This window comes from Pinus tabuliformis, chromosome 4_2, assembly GCF_031772625.1.
Source record: "Pinus tabuliformis cultivar Carrire ecotype Pingquan chromosome 4_2, CPIR1, whole genome shotgun sequence".
Taxonomy (NCBI): domain Eukaryota; kingdom Viridiplantae; phylum Streptophyta; class Pinopsida; order Pinales; family Pinaceae; genus Pinus; species Pinus tabuliformis.
In genome coordinates, this window is record NC_142304.1 from 1088932406 (window position 1) to 1088955793 (window position 23388).

A 23388-nucleotide genomic window follows, 5' to 3' on the forward strand; every position below is an offset into this window, starting at 1 on the left:
CATCGTAAAGTAATCTTTTAGTCCACATCTTGCTTTTCTTCATATTGCTACCTCATCCAAGTCACGTTTCCTTTAGGATGTTCCATCCAACCACATGAGTGCTAGTTATAGGTGACATCTACAACTCTCTTTTGGTAGCCCTGTATCAACCCATCTCGATGTTGTTCAAAAATAAAAAAATGTACATAAAATCAGAGTTACCTTTTGTGATGGCCTTTCATCATGACATCTGTTTGCAACATCAACATCTTGCTCATTTATAAACACATCTCCAAGACTCTAAATGTCAAAGGTCTCTTTCCTTTTCTTCATACCTTTCCCATGGAGATGTCATACCAGATCTTTCTAGTGATCAGATGTCGATGCTTTAACTTATCTTACATGACCATAGTTGCATCTTTCACAGGCTCTCTTTCCTTTCTTTCTTCACATATTGCTTCCTAGGAACTTTCGTCCATGGTTCCTTCATCTTTGTCAACTACCTCATATTCCAAATGAGGACATATTATGTTGATTTCATCTTGTCAATATGTGAACCATGCGTTCATGCATCTTTTCAAAGGAGGAGATTCCATTTCTTTGATCATGCCCATGAGGTAGAACATTTAACCACGCTATCTGCAATTATATGATGACACGACTTAATTTGTCAATAATATACATACCTCTTTCTCCCTTTGGTCATCTAGACTTCCTTCGACAACTTCTTTTTCTCTATTGAAAATACTTCAACCATCTTGACATGATGCACTCCTTTGTCACCATATTATCATCCTTCTTAACAATGGATTCCACATGAGGTGGAATGATCAGCGAGACACTTGCTTCTTCCAAGTAGAGGGTGCACCTTCTAATGAAAATTCCAAAGGAGGATCTTGATTATCCTCATTCTGCAAATGCTCCTTCTTAATGATGATGATGATGCATGATGAACTCTTTCTATCCTCTATCATGCTAGATGACTGTCTTCTAACCATATGTACTACTTATGCTTTCAATGAGGTTACCAATAGCTACTTCCTTTCTATGATGACTGCTACAATCATGTAGACTTCTATTTCAGCTATCCTTTCAATGATGTCACGAGCTCTTGCTTCAATCGTATGATACCATCTCCTACTATGATTCATCCTATCATATTTATAGTGCTTTCTATTATGATGGCTATCATACAAAAATTGAAAAGAACAAAGTGAAGGACATTATCTTAGTCATACTAGAGATCTTTCACTTCCTCTTTTGATTTCTTCTTCTCAGCGTCTTCCACTTCTTCAGTGATATGGGCTTCATTCTTTTTCTTGTTGTCCTTCTTGAGCGTAGGACAATTTTTCTTGTAGTGCACACATTCTTGACAACCGTAGCATTAGATCTTCGACATATCAATGTTCTTCTTTTTCCAAATTTTTCCTTTTATCTTAGCTATGCAACAAATGCTTGAACTTGTTCATTTGATTCCACACCCCTTTTTTCTTCAACCTGGTTTCTTTAACCTTACACAATGACCAAAGTTCACTGAATGGGGTAACTTCCTTCTTTCCATAGATTCTTGATATGAAGTTGCCCCTTTCCTCTGGTAGTGCATTGAGCACAAGTATGGTCATGTCTATATCGGGTATTATTTCCCCCAACTCTTGCAGGTGGTCTCGTATTTTTATCGCCCTCATAAAGTATGAGGCTATTCCTTCTTCCTTTGATATCTTCATCTTGTATAGCTTGGTTCTTGAAGATATGACTTCTTCAGCAGTGCTTATGGAGAACAATTCTACTAACTTCTCGTAGATATCTCTTGATGCTTCCAACTTTGCAATATAAGGTATGTGGGGATCCTTGATGGATTCTATAAGGATCCTTTGGGCCCTTATTTCCCCTTTCGTATACTTGGCTAGAGCTTGAGCTTCTTCCTTTGGAGGTTTAGTGATTGAACCGTTAACATATCCAACGACTTCAATTTCTATGAGGATCAAATATGTCCTCTTCTTCCATGCAAGAAAATTTGATTGACCTAACCAATTTGTTGCTTTCATTGCTAAATGAAGTCATTTTGATAGATTCAGACATAGATATAAAGATACTTCCTTGTCAAGTGAAGATACTCCTAGATGATGAAATCTTCAACTTGATGTCTTTCTTGATGATGATGGTAATGCTTCTTCTTGCTTCTTCCCTTGGATATAGAGACTTCAAGATGCTTCAATGTGTAGTTCTTCTTTGAGAGGAGGTAGGGTCCTTGAGATCTTTTCTTTGTGATGATGATGTAAGCTTCTCAAGAATGCTTCAGGTATAGAACTCTCTTTCGGATGAGCTAGGGTTTTGAGATCTTCTTTTGGTTCCTTCCTTGATAGTGCTTGGTCCTTATGTATCCCCTCTTCATGTCTTGACCTTTCTCAGTGTTCCTTTTGATGGTCCTTCTACAAGTTGCATTTCCTTGTCTTGTCACCTTAGCTCTGATGCTATGTTGAGAAATCTAGGGGCAACAAGATTAGGTGATTTCTCTTACTTTGATAACTGCTTGTGATATCTTTTTACTTAACTTAATTAGCTTCTTCTTTCTTTTGATTATATTTAGTATTCATATCATCAAACAAGTACCAAATCATAAAGAACAATGAGACAATAGGACGCAAGATGTAGGCGATCAACCAGGGCCAAAACTTCTCCTCTTGAGAGGAAAACTTGCAAGAATTCTTCTCTTCTTATAAGACTTCAATTGATGAATTCCAAGATGTATGACCCTTGACCAAAGCCCCTCCAAGACCAAGTCAATTCTTTCCTTCTTGACAATCCTTTCTTCCAGCAACTTTGACCTCAACAACTTCTGCAATTTCGATCCTCAACAAATTCTTCTGCAACTTCGACTTCCCAACAAATGCTTCTGCAACTTCGATCTCCCAACATATTCTTTTGCAATTTTGTCCTCCAACAGTTTCTTTTGCAGAAACCCTAACCCTTGCATGTGTGGAGGAGATGATGATTTCCTTTTCACTTTCGCTTGGATTGGTTCTTTTTCAACTTGCAAAGAATAACAATTTTATACCCAACTTTACTTCTGCAATTTGTCTTTAGTTGCTGCAATAGATGACCTAGTTTCTTCACACGTGTGAAGAGTAGTATCCCAAAAACAATCCAAAAATCTCTCTTCTTTTCTTCTTCTTGTCCTTCTCTTCTTCGTGCTCTTTTCTCTTCCTTGATCGAACTTGTGTGTGGCAAGTGAATCTTAAGCGAGGCCGAATATTCCTTTATATATAGGTCTCCTACTAGGTCAAATTGCTTCTTTAGGCCGACTTGTCTTTTCATGTAGGCCGACTTGTTGCTACTTGTTTGACAAGGTCTTGGAGGGTCTTTGACTCTATTTTTGACTCAAATAAATTTTCTTTACAATATGTAACATGCCTAAAAAGGTATTCAATACATGACAACCACTCAATTGACTTGTATAATAAATGACAAGCCTTAGAAGCACTCAATGGGTGCTTGACCTAAAAATAAATTTCCCTTGAGCATGAAACCCATGCCTCAATAACAACAATATTAAATTTATTTTTTCTTTACATTAAAATTTAAATACATAAAATCATGATTACATATGTCATTATGAACACTGAACCTAGTTACATATTTCAACACTCCCTTTTAACTAGGGAGGTATTCAAAATCCATGCAAGGTACTTGGACATTCTCAAACTGAAGAATTCTCATAAGAAGACTCAGATTGGTAAGCCATCTCTTTGCATCATACCAACCAACATTGTCACGTACCAATGCCTTGACTAACAACTCTATCTCTTGATCCAGGTGGATGTTGGTGGCCACCCACCAACCCATTTGGACCCCCACAACTGTCTCTTTCAGTCTTTTCAGTTTCCTAAATTGTATCACAGTTTTAGCAGTTTTTCGGGTCCTGAACTTCCGGAGCCGTTTTGAGGCCTTAAACGACGTTTTTTTGGGAATCTGGGGCAACATGGGTCCATGGTCCAATGTTGCCTCCCAAAGTGGTAGTACTCGGATAGATCTTTCTAACGAGCTATCATACGCGTCAAACGAAGATCGTATGCCAAAGTTACGACCCCGGGAAATTGATGTACCAATTTACCCAAACGGGGCCCACAATTTGGCGTTTCATCTTCTAGGGTTAGGTTTCGGGATGTGAAGGGTTTTCCATTGTTTCTCAACAATAAATAGGCCTTCGAGCCTCATTGTAACACAGTTCGGAACAGTTCAGAGGCATGTAGCCGCACATCTCTTCTCAGAGATAAGCTACCATCGCCCTAGCTGGTTTATTCCCATTTCTGGTTGTAAGCATATTTCAGTATTTTCCATTAATGAAATGAAGCATTATTTCCACTGCATCTATGTTTTTATGGTTATTGCATCTCTGTATTTATGGTTATCTCTGTAATCTATTGCGTTCCTGTTTAAATCCGGATAAGTGGTATCAGAGCGGTCTGCTTTTTCTTTGTTTTTCTTTGCATGTCCCCAACGAGGTCGGGATATAAGGAGTTAGGGCTTGAACTGGTCGAACCTTTACCAGACCAGTGTCGCAAATCCCGACGGCCTCCCATGGCGGATGAGAAGAAAGACGAGGGGGCAGGAGATCCTATCAAAATCTTGCTCGAAGAAGCACTCGAGCGGCAAAGGAACGCGATGATGGATAGCTTTGCGCAGATCCTTCAGCGGCTACCCAGAGGCGACGCATCGGCTTCCAACAGCGACTCTGGAAATGCCACACCCTTCAAGGTACAAGTCAATTTTGAAATCCCCATATTCGAAGGTCAGATAGACGCAGATGCCGTAGATAAATGGTTAAATCTGCTAGATGGGTATTTTTCTGTTCATGAATTTTCAAGTCGGGAAAAGATTGTTTTCGCTCTTCTCAAAGCAGCCCCCCACGTCAAGGACTGGTGGGAAACCTACTGCGAGCAGAAGGATGAAAGTACAGGCTCACTATTTTCAGCCGCACCCACTTGGAATGATTTCCGGGATGCCATCAAGGAGCAGTACTACCCTGTCGGAACCTATGAGGACAAATACATCAAATGGACCACACTGCGGCAGGGACGAGACCAAGATGTGCCGGAGTTCACAAACATTTTTCATACCCTTCGCACACAGTTGGGTATTAAAGATTCTGAGCTGCATCTGGTACTCAAATATCGTGGCTGCCTACACAGATACATCCAGGAAGAGATGGTGTTCTTGAACATCTCCTCACTCGGCACAGCATACCGATACGCTGTCAAAATTGAGCAAAAGTTCAAACAGAAGAAGCGAGACTTTGGATCTGCAAATCCGAAGCCCAAAGGACAAACCCAAGGCGGGGTGACCCAAGACAACCCGTCAAAGCCGCAAGAAAAGAACAACACCATGAAGCCGAAGAAGGACACAGGGAAGTGGTGTGAGTTCCACAAGAGTCCCACTCATAACACAAGTGAGTGTCGGACCAAGCAGTCGCTGGTGGCTGAGTTGAAGGCTTCCGAATCAGATGCATGTTCCGACCCTGAGCCAGAACCCGACAAGGGGAATGGTAAAGGGAAGCAGATCATTGATGCGGATCCCAGCGCCACTGTTGCCACCGCCAAGATCCAGAAAGATGAGCCCGAAAATCCAGAGGAAGGGGAGCGTCTTTTCCACTCACAGATGTGGGTGAAGGGTTCGCCGCTACAATTCATTGTCGACAGTGGCAGCCAAAAGAACCTCATTTCAGCAGAGATTGTGAAGCGGTTGGGCCTACCAACTACACCGCACCCACAGCCGTATAGTATCGGGTGGCTTCATGAAGGACGAGATCTCAAAGTTCGCCAGCAGTGCCGCCTTCCCTACAGCATCAAACCCTTCACAGACGAGGTATTGTGTGATGTTACACCTCTGGATGTTTGCGATGTATTATTAGGCCAGCCATACTTGTGGAGGCGACATGCTGTGTATGAGTCCAGGCCTCGTGCTGTCATTATTTCTTTGAATGATTCATTATATAGGATACCGGAGGTAGCCCCACCTTCCACCACATCTTTGATCACTACTAAGAAAGGCAACAAGCTCATATCACAGACCAGGAAATTCATCTGTCTGGTTCACTCCCAAAATAAGGGGAAGATCGTTGCTACATCCATGACCCCTGCAAAGGGTTCCTCTACACAGCAGCAGCAGCAAAGGAATACGGTCATGACAGAACACAGGAACAACTTCTCCTCATCCACAGGGGTACCACATAAGCTTCAAGTGGGCAACAAAGTCTGGTTGCATCTGCAGAGAGAACGCCTTACCAGAACCCATCAGAAGCTCAGACCACTCCGACATGGTCCTTACAACAGTACCAAGGCTATGGGGAACAATGCTTTGGAGCACATCATTCCTCCATTCCTTCGCCTGCACCAAATGTTCAATGTGGACCATCGTCGACCATGCTTCCCACCATCACTGGACACATCAGAGATTGCAGGACAAGTTCAGCAGATGGAGGAACTCAATGCAATGGGGACCATTGCTTCCTAAGGGGGGAGGAATGATCCAGGTGGATGTTGGTGGCCACCCACCAACCCATTTGGACCCCCACAACTGTCTCTTTCAGTCTTTTCAGTTTCCTAAATTGTATCACAGTTTACTATTTTTAGCAGTTTTTCGGGTCCTGAACTTCCGGAGCCGTTTTGAGGCCTTAAACGACGTTTTTTTGGGAATCTGGGGCAACATGGGTCCATGGACCCAAGTTGCCTCCCAAAGTGGTAGTACTCGGATAGATCTTTCTAATGAGCTATCATACGCGTCAAACGAAGATCGTATGCCAAAGTTACGACCCCGGGAAATTGATGTACCCATTAACCCAAACGGGGCCCACAATTTGGCGTTTCATCTTCTAGGGTTAGGTTTCGGGATGTGAAGGGTTTTCCATTGTTTCTCAACAATAAATAGGCCTTCGAGCCTCATTGTAACACAGTTCGGAACAGTTCAGAGGCATGTAGCCGCACATCTCTTCTCAGAGATAAGCTACCATCGCCCTAGCTGGTTTATTTCCATTTCTGGTTGTAAGCATATTTCAGTATTTTCCATTAATGAAATGAAGCATTATTTCCACTGCATCTATGTTTTTATGGTTATTGCATCTCTGTATTTATGGTTATCTCTGTAATCTATTGCGTTCCTGTTTAAATCCGGATCATCTCTCCACAAGATCATAACACAATGTTGGCGAGACTAATGACCGATAGAAACCATCATCATTTTTGTCAAGGCACACACCCTGTTAGTTTTTGTACATCAGATGTGTTCTAGCCATGAAATTTTGAGGAGAGACTAGAATACATGAGATCTCCAAAACTCAGAAATCGTTTCTAACAATTCCACCTAGAAATGACTTAATTAGATTATTAGTCATTTTTTAAATATTTCCTAAGTCTAAACTTAGGGAATATGACTAATTAATCAGAGTTAATTAAGTTATGGTGTGAATGTTCTAGAAACTCACACAGATCGACTTCAAGTTAATCTTAGCCATTGATTTAGATCTAATCTTGGTCGTTGAAGTCTCAACATAGGATTATAAGAAGAAGTCGATGGGGCTTGGAGAAATTACTTGTGTAGTTCGATTTCATGAGCAGATCGATTTCCTGAGTAGCAGCGGTCAGTTGTCGGAGAGAGTGCTGTGAGATCGAAGCAGTGAGAGGGGCAGGGACAGTGAAGTTGGAGGAAGATTTCCTGATCAAGTGAGTGCATTTGCAGAGAGGCAAAGAAGCCACAAAGAGGCTGACGCAGAGCAACACTGTAGCCTCTAGAGGCAAAGTTGAATTGCTGGGGAGAAGCAGAATTTTGGTGCCAGAAGCTGGATAGAGGTTCTAGAGGCTAGGAGAGACGTTTTCCCAGACAACAACTGGTCAGACGGCTTGAGGAGAAGTTGTTCCAAGTTGAGAGCATCAACCACTGCACCAGGATGACGTAGTGACTGCGCATAGGACAGTTTAGATGACTCAATTTGAGCTGAGGTCAGTGTCGAGATTTGCCTATGGAGTGAGAAATTTCTCCTCACTAGATTTTCTTGCCAGTGTTTCTTTGTAGGATTGTCAGTTTCGGCATCCAACTGTACTCAGATTATTTCGCTGCTGCATAATAATAAAACCTCAGTTGTTGCATTGGTTTTCCCGAATTGGGTTTTTCCGAGGACATTGGTCCAAAAATAACTGTCATTTTATGTGTGTGTGTTAGTAATTCTTCCAGTGTTTATTTATTCCTAAGTTTATTTGTGTAGGTTGCAGTGTGATTTATTCAATATTTGTTGTAGCACACAGTAAATAAATTGTTAAAAATTAATTTAACAATTAGGAGAATTATTTCCAATTGTTGCAATAGGAATTGGGTTTCCGATTTTTCACATGGTATCAGAGCTCAGATGAGCAACCAAAGTGCTCATTAGCGAAGGAGTTTTGCTGTTCATTGAGGGGCAATAGTTCGAAACCCCAGAGGCAGCACAATCACCTTGGCGAATAGGTCGAATTCTTGAGGAGAAATCGATTTTTTTGAGAGAGGGACAAAAAAAATCGATCTCTCCAGATCGAGGGTTTGTAGAGGCAAAGGGAGAAATTTTGAGGAGAGGCTAGAATACATGAGATATCCAAAACCCAGAAATTGTTTCTAGCAATTCCACCTAGAAATGACTTAATTAGATTATTAGTCATTTTTTAAATATTTCCTAAGTGTAAACTTAGGGAATATGACTAAGTAATCAGAATTAATTAAGTTATGGTGCGAATGTTCTAGAAACTCACACAGATCGACTTCAAGTTAATCTTAGCCATTGATTCAGATCTAATCTTGGTCGTTGAAGTCTCTACATAGGATTATATGAAGAAGTCGATGGGACTTGGAGAAATTACTTGTGTAGTTCGATTTCATGAGCAGATCGATTTCCTGCGTAGCAGCGGTCAGTGGTTGGAGAGAGCGCTGTGAGATCGAAGCAGTGAGAGGGGCAGGGACAGTGAAGTCGAAGGAAGATTTCCTGATCCGGTGAATGCATTTGCAGAGAGGCAGAGAAGCCACAAGGAGGCTGACGCAGAGCAACACAGTAGCCTTTAGAGGCAAAGTTGAATTGCCGAGGAGAAGCAGAATTTTGGTGCCAGAAGCTAGATAGAGGTTCTAGAGGCTAGGAGAGACGTTTTCCCAGACAACAACTGGTCAAACGGCTTGAGGAGAAGTTGCTCCAAGCTGAGAGCATCAACAACTGCACCAGGATGATGTAGTGACTGCGCATAGGACAGTTTGGATGACTCAATTTGAGCTGAGGTCAGTGTCGAGATTTGCCTATGGAGTGAGAAATTTCTCCTCACTAGATTTTCTTGCCAGTATTTCTTTGTAGGATTGTCAGTTTCGGCATCCAATTGTACTCAGATTATTTCATTGCTGCATAATAATAAAACCCTCAGTGTTGCATTGGTTTTCCCGAGTTGGGTTTTTCTGAGGACATTGGTCCAAAAATAACTGTCATTTTATGTGTGTGTGCTAGTATTTCTTCCAGTGTCTATTTCTTCCTAGGTTTATTTGTGTAGGTTGTAGTGTGATTCATTCAATATTCCCTGTAGCGCACAGTAAATAAATTGTTAAAAATTAATTTAACAATTAGGAGAATTATTTCCAATTGTTGCAATAGGAATTGGGTTTCCGATTTTTCACATGGTATTAGAGCTCAGATGAGCAACCAAAGTGCTCATTAGCGAAGAAGTTTCGCTGTTCATTGAGGGGCAACAGTTCGAAACCCCAAAGGCAGCACAATCACCTTGGCTAAGAGGTTGAATTCTTGAGGAGAAATTGATTTTTCTGAGAGGGGGACAAAAAAATTCGATCTCTCCAGATTGAGGGTTTATAGAGGCAGAGGGAGAAGCCGGTATTTTTTGTAGAGCAGATCTCTAGTTGGACACAGTAGTTTGCAACGGTTTGCTAGAGAAGAACTAGTGTTGGGAGGAAGAAGAGCACACACTGAGGGAAAATTTTCCTCATGGAACTTCTAGTCTCAGGAAGTTTGAATTCCCTTGCAGATCAACAGTCGTTGTGAGCAGTTTTTCTCATTCCAGAAGGGAGTGCGAATAGCTTAGCAACAACTGAGCAGAAGGGAAGAAGAGATTTTCGACATTATTTTGAGATGGCCACTGCCAAACTTCGAGATCAAGATAGGTTGGACGATGCTTCCAACTATGTCATCTGGAAGGCAAGGATGTCCTTCCTTCTAGATGAATATGGCTTGAAACCATTCATAGATATAGTGGTAGCTATCCCCATGGATGTAGATTAGCTGAAGGAGTACAGAAAGGACATGGCATGAACGAAGAGGTTGATCCTTGATGGTGTTCTGGATCACATAGTTTCTCACATAGTTGGCAAAGGGACTGCCAGAGAGATGTCAGAGACTCTCACCATGCTGTACCAAGGCACTTATGAGCAGCAGAAGATGTACTTAGAGGAGAAGCTGAGATGCATCAGGATGAAGAAAGGGGAACACATAGACCCTTTCCTCACCAGGATTTAGGAGATCTGGGACCAGTTGTCAGCTTGTGGGCAACACCTCAACCCACAAAGCTGGTATGATTAGCACTCAATAGTGTCTCAGAGGAGTGGCAAGTATTTGTCCAAAGTATCTTAGGCAGAGAAACCTTGCCAAGTTGGGATAGAATGTGGGCTGATTTGCAGTAGGAGGAGTTGAGATGAGCTCTATTGAAGAGCTCCATCAATGGCAATAGCAACAGGTCGAAGCAGGTGAAGGAGGAGAATGTGGCCCTTACATTAGAGGGTCCCAGATAGGGACAGGGGGAACAGAGAAAGAAGGACTTGTCAAAGGTCAAGTGCTTCAGATGTGGTGAGCTTGGTCACTACAACACCCAGTGTCCTCTTAGAAAGAAGGACAAGGAGGAGAAGCAGGACCAACAGGCAACATCAACAGAGATTGATAGGCTTTCCTCCAGGCTGGAGGAAGACTTTGCCATGTTTGCTGACATACCCCTAGGAGTGAAATGGGGTGACTTGGTGCTATAGCCTCAAAGTGCTATAGATGGGCAGGATTCTTGAGGAGGTCCACCTCTTGAATCAATACCTTGCTATGGGGCCCACAATATTTTGTAGCAGGATGGATCAGTGGCAGTAGATGTAGTCAAATGCCAGAGTGACAGATGCAGAGTCTAGTTGTAGTCAGATATTGGGCAATATAGAGTCAACAATAGCACAAATGCCTTAGTGACAGCGCAAATACTAGCAATAGCCAGAGACTCGGGTGATAGATATATCATACAGATCACCGTTGATTCAATATTTAGGATGCTTTTTAGTTGCAGATGCTGGAGTTGCAGTTGCAGTAGCAGCAGATGGAGAGGGAGTTGCAGTGCAGATGCAGTGTTGGCAGCAGTTTTGCAGGGTCAACAACAACGCAGATGCAACACATATCAAAGTTGCACAGTAGTTGGTGGGTAGCAGCAGCCAGACATTAGCAGCGTAACAGGAGATGATGCAAAGACAGGGTGGTGCTACAGGGGGCAGCAACACTAGAAAACATTCCTTGTTAGTTTTTGTAGCATCAGATGTGTTCTAGCCACAAAATTTTGTGTAGAGGCTAGAATACATGACATCTCCAAAAACTAGAAATCATTTATGGAAATTCCACCTAAAAATGATTTAATTAGATTATTAGTTAGTTTTTAAATATTTCCTAAGTCTAAACTTAAGGAATATGACTAATTAATTAGAATTAATTAAGTTATGGTGTGAATGTTCTAGAAACTCACACGGATCGACTTCAAGTTAATCTTATCCATCGATTAAGTCTCAACAGAAGATTATAAAAAGAAGTCGATGGGGCTTGGAGAAATTACTTATGCAGTTCGATTCCATGAATAGATCGATTTCCTGAGTAGCAACGGTCATCTACCAGAGAGAGAGCTGTGAGATCGAAGCAGTGAGAAAGGGACAGGGATAGTGAAGCCGGAGGAAGATTTCTTGATCCAGTAAGTGCATTTGCAGAGAGGCTGATGTAGAGCAGCGTAGTAACCTCTAGAGGCAAAGTTGAATTGTTGGGGAGAAGCAAAATTTCGGTGCAAAAATTTGGGCAAAGGTTCCAGAGGCTAGGAGAGACGTTTTTCCAGACAACAAATGGTTAGATGGCTTGAGGAGAAGCTATTCCACGCCGAGAGCAACAACAAATGCGCTAGGGTGACTGCGCAGAGGACAGTTTGGATGGCTCAATTTGAGTTGAGGTCAGTGCCGTGATTTGCCTGTGGAGTGAGGAATTTACCCTCAATAGATTTTCTTGCGAGTATTTCTTTGTAGGATTTCCAGGTTCGGCATTTAGTTGTACTTAGATTATTTCACTGTTGCATAACAATAAAACCCTTAGCTGTTGCACCAGTTTTCCTCAGTTGGGTATTTCTGGGGACATTGGTCCAAAAATAATTGTCATTTTATGTGTATGCTAGTATTTCTTCTAGTGTTTATTTCTTCCACAGTTTATTTGTGTAGGTTGTAGTGTGATTGATTCAATATTTGTTGTAGCACACAGTAAATAAATTGTTAAAAATTAATTTAACAATTAGGAGAATTATTTCTAGTTGTTGCAATAGGAATCGAGTTTTCGATTTTTCACACAACCCACCTGGGTGTTCATAGGGTATGTCCTTCCAAGACAATTCCTATCTTGGAATAGCACATCCTCAAGGAATTTCCTCTTTGACTACTCTTATCTTAGATGCCCTACCTCATCCTCAAAGAGTATCGAATGTTAGATGCTTACCAATCCTCCATTCTTTCTTCCTGAAGTGAAGACAAGAATGATGTGTCTATCTCTCCCTCTCAACTAGGGAAGATATGCTCATTATTATAAAGGAATTTACCCAAGCTCCATCTTATCCAGGGACTTGTCCAAGTTCCCTCTTAACTAGGGACTTGTTTCGAGTAGCTTTCTGCTCTTTGGTGGAGTTCATGGTACCTTCAGCTACTTGTAGGGCTCCTTCCGCGATTGAAAGTACTTCAACCATCTTGACATGCTGCAATCCTTTGTCACCATACCATCATCCTTCTTAACAATGGATCCCACATGAGGTGGAATGATCAGCGAGAAACTTGCTTCTTCTAAGTAGAGGTGAACCTTCTAATGAAAATTCCAATGGAGGATCTTGATTATCCTCATTCTGCGAATGCTCTTTCTTAATGATGATGATGCATGATGAACTCTTTCTATCCTCTATCATGCTAGATGACTTTCTTCTAACCATATGTACTACCTATGCTTTCAATGAGGTTACCAAGAGCTACCTCCTTTCTATGATGACTGCTACAATCATGTAGACTTCTACTTCAACTATCCTTTCAATGATGTCACGAGCTCCTGCTTCAATCGTATGATACCATCTCCTACTATGATACATCCTATCGTATTGATGATTTCTATTATGATGGCTATCTTACAAAAACTGAAAAGAACAAAGTGAAGGAGATTATCTTAGTCATAGTAGAGATCTTTTACTTCCTCCTTTGATTTCTTCTTCTTAGGTTCTTCCACTTCTTCGGTGATATGGGCTTCGTTCCTTTTCTTGTTGTCCTTCTTGAGCTTAGGACAATTTTCCTTCTAGTGCCTATATTCCTGAGAGCCATATCAGTGGATCTTTGACATATCGATCTTCTTCTTTTTCCCAAATTTTCCTTTTCTCTTGGCCATGACAATAAATGCTTGAACTTGTTCATTTGATCCCACATCACTTTTTGCCTTCAACCTGGTTTCTTCAATCTTGCACAATGACCAAAGTTCATTGAATGGGGTAGCTTCCTTCTTTGCATAGTTGCTTGATACGAAGCTACCCCATTCCTCAGGTAGTGCATTGAACACAATTGTGGTCATCTCTTTATCGGACATTATTTCCCCCAACTCTTGCAGTTGGTTTGTATTTCTGACACCCTCATAAAGTATGAGGCTATTCCTTGTTCCTTTGATATCTTCATCTTGTATAGCTCGGTTCTTAAGGATATGAATTCTCCAGCAGTGCTTATAGAGAACAATTCTACTAACTTCTCGTAGATACCTTTTGATGTTTCCAACTTTGCAGTATAAGGTATGAGGGGATCCTTGATGGATTCTATAAGGATCCTTTGAGCGCTTATTTCCCCTTTCATATACTTGGCTAGAGCTTGAGCTTCTTCCTTTGGAGGTTTAGTGATTGAACCCTTAACATGTCCAACGATTTCATTTTCTATGAGGATCAAATTTGTCCTCTTCTTCCATGCAAGAAAATTTGATGACCCAACCAATTTGTTGCTTTCCTTGCAAAATGAAGTCATTTTGATAGATTCAGACATAGATATAAAGATACTTACTTGTCAAGTGAAGATACTCCTAGATGATGAAATCTTCAACTTGATGCCTTTCTTGATGATGTTGATAATAGAAGATGTCTTTCTTCAAAAGTGATCCTTGACTCAAGAAGAGGGAGATCACCTTGATTCCTTGATGATGATGGTAATGCTTCTTCCTGCTTCTTCCACTTGATATAGAGACTTCAAGATGCTTCAATGTGTAGTTCTTCTTTGAGAGGAGGTAGGGTCCTTGAGATCTTTTCTTTGTGATGATGATGTAAGCTTCTCAAGAATGCTTTAGTTGTAGAACCCTTCTTCGGATGAGCTAGGGTTTTGAGATCTTCTTTTGGTTCCTTCCTTGATAGTTCTTGGTCCTTGTATATCCCTTCTTTATGTCTTGACCTTTTTCGGTATTCCTTTTGATGGTTCTTCTACAAGTTGCCTTTCCTTGTCTTGTCAACTTAACTCTAATACCATGTTGAGAAATCCAGGGGCAGCAAGATTAGGTGATTTCTCTTACTTTGATCGCTGCTTGTGATGTCTTTTTACTTAACTTAATTGGCTTCTTCTTTCTCTTGATTATATTTAGTGTTGATATCATCAAACAACTACCAAATCACAAAGAATAATGAGACAATAAGACACAAGATGTAGGCGATTAGCCAAGGCCAAAACCTCTCCTCTTGAGAGGAAAATCGACAAGAATTCTTCTCTTCTTATAGAACTTCAATTGACAAATTTCGAGAACTATGACCCTTGACCAAGACCCCTCCAAGACCAAGTCAAATCTTTCCTTCTTGACAATCTTTCCTTCCAGCAACTTTGACCTCAACAACTTCTACAATTTCGATCCCCGACAGATTCCTCTACAACTTCGACCTCCTAGCAGATTCTTCTACAACTTCGACCTCCCAACAGATTCTTCTGCAATTTCGTCCTCTAGCAGTTTCTTCTACATAAACCCTAGCCCTTGTTTCTTTTGCAAAAACCCTATCCCTTGCATGTGTGGAGGATATGATGATTTCCTTTTCACCTTCGCTTGGATTGGTTGTTTCTCGGCTTACAAAGAATAACAATTTTATACCCTAACTTTACTTTTACAATTCGTCTTTAGCTGCTGCAATAGATGACCTAGTTTCTTTGCACGTGTGAAGAGTAGTAGCCCAAAAACAATCCAAAAATCTCGCTCTTCTTTTCTTCTTCTTGTCCTTCTCTTCCTCACACTCTTTTCTCTTCCTTGATCAAACTTGTGTGTGGTGAGTGAGTCTTCCAAGTGAGGTCGAAGTCTCCTTTATATATAGGTCTTGTACTAGGTCAAATTGCTTCTTTTGGCCGACTTGTCCCTTCATGTAGGCCGACTTGTTTCTACTTGTTTGACAAGGTCTTGGAGGGTTTTTGACTCAAATAATTTTTTTTTACAATATGTAACATGCCCAAAAGGGCCTTCAATAAATGACAATGACTCAATTGACTTGTATACTAAATGACAAGCCCTAGAAGCACTCAATGGTTGCTTGACCTAAAAATAAATTTCCCTTGAGCATGAAACCCATGCTTCAAGAACAACAATAATAAATGTATTTTCTCTTTACATTAAATACATAAATCCATGATTACATATGTCATTATGATGACAAAATCTAGTTACATATTTCAACAAAGAATACAATAACTAAGTCTTATTTCAAGCAAGGCATCACACCAACCTCAAGACTTATTAAGCTAAGATTTGCTTGATCTTGCACTAGCCTCCATGCATCACAAAAGAACAAGGCTACTAAATCATGCAAGCGTTCAAATCTTAGCACTACAACAAGAGCCACAAGACAATCCATCAAATCTTTCAATGTCATGGTTTTCTCTAGGGTCTACTTGCATAGCATAAACCCTAGCATATGACGAGAGAAAATTCTAGCATCACACAAGGGGAATCTCTCGAAGAACAACTAAGATGTCTCTCTTTCTCTTCTTGTTTTTTGCTAGGGTTACTTCATGAACTAGGCATCTTGCTCCTTAGTTGACTCCGCTAAGACGGTACAAAGACGAGAGTATAGTGATGAATAAAAAAATGACCAAGTTTTCTCCTCCCTTTATATGTCATGGTTTTCTCCAGGGTCTACTTGCATAGCATAAATGTAATATCCCTCCCCTTAATAATAAATAATAAATAATAATATAATAAATAATAAAATAATAAATAATGCAAAAATAATAATTAATAATAATAAATAAATCACTTAATAATAAATAATAAAAATAATAAAGATAATAAATCATAAATGTTAAATAATAAATATATACAAGAAAATAAATAAAAATAAAAATATCAATAACCATACTAAAACTCTAAATAAGAATAAATAGAAATAAACAAGAAAACTATCAAAAAGAAGGAAATAAAACAAGAAAGCTAAAAATCAAAAGAAAAGTAAAGAAATAAAACAAGAAAGCTAAAAATCAAAAGAAAGTTGCATGTAGACACATGGAGTGTGTGCATGTGGTTCCCCTTCCAATGTTGTTCTATTTAATAGATGGTGAGGAAGATGAGAGGCATTCTTGTCTTCCATCATTCCAAGATTCTATCTTTCATGCTCTTGGGAGAATGGTGTTTTAAGACTTAGGAGTCACTGGCAGTAGTACGTTGATTGAGGGCTCGGGGGTGGCCAGTTGTAGCAAGACTTTGCACATTTGAGCCTACGATTGGGTGGAGAGTCATCCCCAAAACCTTGTTGCGGTAAGCCTACTTCTATCACAGGTAAACAAGTAAGCACTATTCATTAAATTTGAATTTAGTTAATTAATTACATGTTAGGTAAGTGCCACTCTTATTTAAATTTAATGTTAATAAGTTAATTAGATATTTATTTTGGGGCCGTTACAATAAAATCTAGCATATGACGAGAGAAAATTCTAGCATCCCACAAGGGGAATCTCTTGAAGAACAACTAAGATGTCTCTCTTTCTCTTCTTGTTTTCTGCTAGGGTTACTTCATGAACTAGGCATCTTGCTCCTTAGTTGACTCCGCTAAGACGATACAAAGACTAGAGTATAGTGATGAATAACAAAATGACCAAGTTCTCTCCTCCCTTTATATACAAAATAGGTGAGGGAGGCTAACATAAAACAATGATAGGTGTCCCTACAAGTCACCATCAACTCAACTCCACATGGAGTGCTCTATAAGATAAGGATGTACAAGTGTCATACTAGGGTTTATCCAACCCCTAAGATGAAACACCTCCAAGCATGAATCTCCAGGGGTTCAACCCTCCTTCCTCCAAGATGGAGTGCTATCCAAGAAGCTGTTATTCCAAATCTCATCTTCCATAGTGGTATCCAAGTGTCATTATGCAAGGCGTTCCTCTTCCAACTGTCTGCCACATGCCCTCTCACGTGCCCAATGCTCTATGTGTGCCAATGTGGTCACTAAGTTCCAATACTCTATGTGTGCCATTGTAGTCACTAAGCTCCATTGCTTCTCATCAACAAACTTGTCTAGGACCTAGGTACACAACCAACCTCCATGAATGATGCCCCTCAACCAAAGCATTCTCAATTCAAGTTCCTAACCTCCAAGTTGTATATCACATGGTCCCAAGCTCCTAGGGCTAAGTGTCCTCCTCCAAGTGCATATTGCTCCTTCTGCTAGGTAGGTACTTCCCTAATGAAGCAACTGACCCCACCATTGTGGGCACCCAATGGGTTAGTCATCATGCCAATTAGGGTAACAACCTCCTAGATAAGGGAGCTATGTTAGCACTCCAACCAAGATCAAGCATGCTCCCAAACTGAATCATCCATATGTCCATGAAGGGTCATCAAGGGACTAGGAGACCTAGCACTGTCCTGGCAAGGTGAAAACACTTTTGGTAATCCCAAAAGTTAACAGCACCTACTTCTTGTTCCATTGCCATTTGCCATTTTGTTTCTGGTTTTGCATTTTGATAACATAGATTTCATGTTAACTGATTGCAATGCAAACGGTCTGAATTTCAATAATTGCAGTTAAATGTTGTGCCATATGATAGTGGCTTGATAGAGCTTATTTTTATTTACTGTTTGAAATGGTTTCAGAACTGTGCATATGAGAATTTGGATGTCATCAAAGTGAAACATATTGAGAAAGCTGCTTAGTATTTAACTCCATACAATAGTAACTATTTATACAGCACTGTGCAATTCAAATCAGGAGTGTCCTTAAGGCGTCATTTGCAACTCTTACTGGAGTTTCTGATACTCTACATTGTGTTAGGTTGATGTCAATGGTCCAAATACAGCTCCGGTTTACAATTTTCTAAAGTTAACCAAGGGTGGATTTCTGGGATCTCGTATCAAGTGGAACTTTACCAAATTTTTGGTTGATAGAGATGGACATGTTGTCGCTCGATATGCTCCCACAACGTCTCCATCTGCAATTGAGGTATGGCTAGTACCACATTCTGGAAAGATGATTTGGCACCTCACTGCTTTTACGTTTGTAAAACATAACTTTTGAGTGAGAGGCATGCTGATTGTTAATTCTAAAAGAAAGTTATTATTTTAACTACAGCTGTTTATTTGATCATTCTTACATGAGCGCTTGCTTTACTATACTATATGTTTTCTATCTTAAAATTGTTACATAAATAAACAATTTATAACTTGTCTTTTGGGTTCAAACTATTGTTTGTGTGCAGAAAGACATAAAGAAAGCATTGGGAGAGGAGTAAATGAAATGCTACGATTTGTTTTATAGAATCTGAAGAGGGCTGTACTGAACAAAGCTTGTTTTATAAACATCCATCTAGAAATGCTTTGTATATATTTTCGGACTATATTCCATGGTGGAGTAGAAAGTAGTGGAGTTGAATTCACAGTAGTTGATTTTGTGTCTCCTCTATATATGCATTACCATGGAATAGAAAGTAGTAGTGTTGAATTCACAGTAGTTGATTTTGAGTCTCCTCTATATATGCATTTGTATAGTGCCTAGTCACTAGCTGTTTGATACTAGTGTTTAATATTTATTGTGAATTTGTTAGGACCTTATTCTCAACACTTGTTCCTGGTATATAGAATATTGTGTGAATTTTCCTGAACTCTAAAACTTAAATATCTAAATACGATTGATTGGATTGAAAATGTAGTGTATTTTTTATTGTTATAATTATATTTCATAAGCGATGTGATGATTGTTTGAGCTCGAGAACTGTTACTGCTTGTATTTGATGCACGTGTCCATATGTTTTGACTGGAATATGTATATGGTAGTCTAACAAGGTTTTCAGTAGCCTCTAAGCATTATGTCTTCATTTGTTCTGTCAACAAGTCATGTTGTAAGTCAGTGCTATTGCATCGTATACTTGCAAGTCTTTTGTACTTGAATATATTATAATATATCTAACAGTAATTTCATTTCTAAACTTTATAAGTCGTGTCCAATTAAATGCGTTGAACTTCGTTCGTTGATTTGCTGAGATCGTCCTTAGTTGTTTTGCAAATTTTACTACCGATTTTTCTTTTTTTCTTTTTCCAAAACACTTCATATATTACCTCAAAGAACCAAGTACAACTTCATATATTACCTCAAAGAACCAAGTACAACGTGATGCAAAATAACTACATATACAGATAACATGGGAATTAGGAAAGTCCTGGTCCACAAAAATTAAAATGACATCATATGAGCCTAAACCCCTATGGGGAGGGACTCAACATCATGGAAGAAAGCATGTGAGCAAACTCAGTGTTAGAGCCAACTGCTGGTTAAAACTCCACAAATCCTTAATAGAAAGGAGATGAGGAACCCCGTTGAAAGTAACATTACAACGGCATTTCCATATAAGCCAAGTGCGCACAAACAAACTGAAAGTCAAATTAATTTGCACTATCCCCTGGCCATCAAGTGTTTTCCAAGGGGTGCTCCTTCCAAGAGAGCAGAGTTACAAAAAGGGATTGAAATTTAGCCTATAACTATGGGCTCCTTCCAAGAGAGCAGAGTTACAAAAAGGGATTGAAATTTAGCCTATAACTATGACCAATTTTTTTTGGCACACGGACATTTCCAAAAACACATTGCATTGTCTCCTCCTTAGGGGTACACTGCACATGTTGAACCAATAATGTCAGCTTTGTACAACCTAATCTTGATTGCTAATCCATGATGAAACAATAACCAACACCAGATTTCTTGATCGCTAATCCATGATGATACTAATGTTATCAGAACCTAATCAGTGATCGAACCAAAAAACCTTGTGGACCGGGAACTGTTCAGAACCAGTAAAAAACTGAAAAAAAAAACAGTTTACCAAAAACACATAAAATATTCATATTTTAAAGAAAAATATATATGTTGATGTGCATCCATATGAATCCAAACCATTTATACACAAATATGCAAAAGTTCTCATTTATATAGCATGTAATAGTGCATATAACCAAAATACCACTTAGTGAAAAACATCGTTGAACTAAAAAACATCAAGCAGTAGGCTCTAAAAGGCCTTTATAGTCCAAAATAACATGATAGTATGATATTACAATGTACAATATTACAACTACAACCTACAAGTGCTAATTGTCAATGTCATCTTCAGAATCATCATTCTCATCCTCATTTGAAGAATGAGTAGCATCCAAGTCTGCAATCATTGCCTATATTGGGATCTTTATCATCAATATAACCCTTTAAGCATTAAAATAATATAGAAAAAAGGTAGCATGTCAAGTCAAGATTTTGTTTTAGTGAGGGGTACATTTTTAGTAGAGTCATGATAGAGGAGTTTGACAACCATTGCCACTAACATCAAAGTACATAGAGGGATTGATGCTCTTTATTAATACTAGTTACTTACCCTCGTACATGACAAAATCCAATGGAAATGTTGCAATCGTCGCAATTTCGATATTTTGAAAAATTGTTAAGTTTGTTGGATTTTGAGTGAAATCTAAAATTCTACTTTCTCCGTATGAAATCCAATGAGGTTGGAACCACTCTCAAACATCCTGAGTCATTTCATAGTAATGTTAAAAAAATAAGTAAAGGGATGGAAATGAAAGATTAAGGAGAATGTCACTTTTAACATTACCATGAAATGCATAGCAATAATAGGACCATAGACTTGAATATTAGGTTGGCTTAGGTGCGAATTAGAAGTGTGCCAACCGATTGGAAAAAAAGGCAAACTTTTTTACGATGATCTGGGAGGGGACAAACAGAACAACACTGGTCCTGAATTGGCCGGTTTGGTGGAATAGGCCGTTTGGTACCGAACCAACTGGTTCTGTTACAAAACCGATCGGTTTGGTACTGAACCAGCCACTTCCGGTTCAGACTGGTTTTGGGCTAAAAACAGTCGGACTGGCCAGTTCAATTGGTTCAGATCCAGTTCCGATAACATTGGATGAAACAATAACCAACACCAAATTTTATTCATAAAGGAAGAATAAACCTTTCAAATGGATTGAAACTCTCGACCATCTCTCTACTAGATCTCCAACTCACCAATCTTTATTTAAGCAAAGTCATTTGCTAGAGAAGTGGTACAACAACTCATAAATGTCCTCCATCTCATAGATATAAATAGGCTTCCCACTTTGCTATCTTTGTTCCCTCTAGATAAAACCTCCCCCCTACATCTACATTTTACACAATTTTATGGAATCATATGACAATGACTTGCAAAAATAGCCTTGTCCACACTAGAAAGAAAACTTTTGGCCATGGTTAAATACTTTCCATGTTCCATGTATGCAATTGTTGAGTGTTTGAATTCCATAACTCCTTGCCTTTTTTCTTGACATACTGTAGAGAGCCTACGCTGACCTTCATAGATTGGGAATGTCCAGATTGATCGAGAAGCTAAATTACAAGCAATTATTGACAACCTTCAAATTACCAAGAAAGAAGTTGAAACATTACATGGATACCGAGCTTATTCTTGTCGTGGTTTTTTAAGGTTGGTTTTTTTTTTCAAACTAATTTATTTTAATTCCAAGATTTTCTTTATTAATTGATTTTCCAAGTTAATGACCCCACCAAAATTTTGTGAAGTATAGGAATTGTTATGCTACTTTTACATCAAAGCTCTAAGATCTACCTAGCAAGGCTACTTTTGATATTATTTTTCCTTGTTCTTACCATAGATGCCCTAAGCTACTTTATGGCCCAACGAGATAATATTGCCATTAGAGACTTACTTTAAAATAACTAAAATCTGCATAACTGTTAAAATTGGAAACTAGGGCCAAAATCCATGTGGGTCATCTTATTTATGGTAGTTGATATTTTTCTTGAATTTCTCTTGTCAAGAGGTGTAGGATTGATCTAAAGATCATCTGATTCCGATAAGTATTCATGGAGATATGAATTTATTCATGTTATGGGACAATTCGTCAAGGCGGTCAGCAACCAAATAACCCCCATGTGTGCTCAATGTTTTAGTATAAAAGGAGGTGGCTTGATAGTCATTTGGACACACACTTCACTCTTGATTTCTCTCCACTTGTTTTGGGTTTTAATGGCAAGAGAAATCTAAGAGGATGAAGCCCTAAACGCAAATCTAGAAGGAGACCCTATACACAGCAAAAGAAGGATGCCCTAGCCACTGTTATAATGAAGCCTAGCTGCAGTCCAAGCAGGGAAATCTAGCACGGTGAAGGAGACCTAACAACTGACCTTAATGCGGCCTTATCATGCCCTAGCTAAACACAATCATGCCCTATTCCTATATGTTGTTTTGGAAGGGTTTGAGACAGCCCTTAGACGCAACAAAAAGGGATGCCCTAACCGCAGTCAAAAGAGGCTCCTAGCCGCAGCAAAAGCAAGATCATTGAAGGGAGATCTATCCACGTTTAGGGGAGCTTCTATACATAGCAAGAGCCGCTATCATAAGGAGGGCTTGAATCCATAGTCTAGGAGCCACAGATCTAAGGAAGGGTTATAGGCCAGCTTTGGAAGAGCTGTGTGTAGGGCTGTTAGGTCACTTCAGGACAACGTGGAGAGCCTATATTAGAGGTCCAGTTGTTGTGGGAGTGCGGATTAGTTTGAGGGATTATTGAGAGTTCAAATAGGCCCAAGAACAGGGCTGTCTCAAGGATCA

The 23388-nt window shown here is 39.6% G+C and overlaps 1 protein-coding gene across 1 annotated transcript in view; it reads left to right on the forward strand.

Moving 5' to 3' along the window:
* LOC149173428 (putative phospholipid hydroperoxide glutathione peroxidase) overlaps positions 1–19340 on the forward strand; it is a 59740-nt gene extending 40400 nt beyond the window's left edge. Inside the window, exons 5-6 of the mRNA XM_089424595.1 lie at positions 18558–18725; positions 18982–19340. Of these exons, the coding sequence (XP_089280721.1) occupies positions 18558–18725; positions 18982–19014 (201 nt within the window). The 3' untranslated portion in view covers positions 19015–19340. The remainder of the gene's footprint in view (positions 1–18557; positions 18726–18981) is intronic.
* The last annotated feature ends 4048 nt before the right edge of the window (positions 19341–23388 follow it).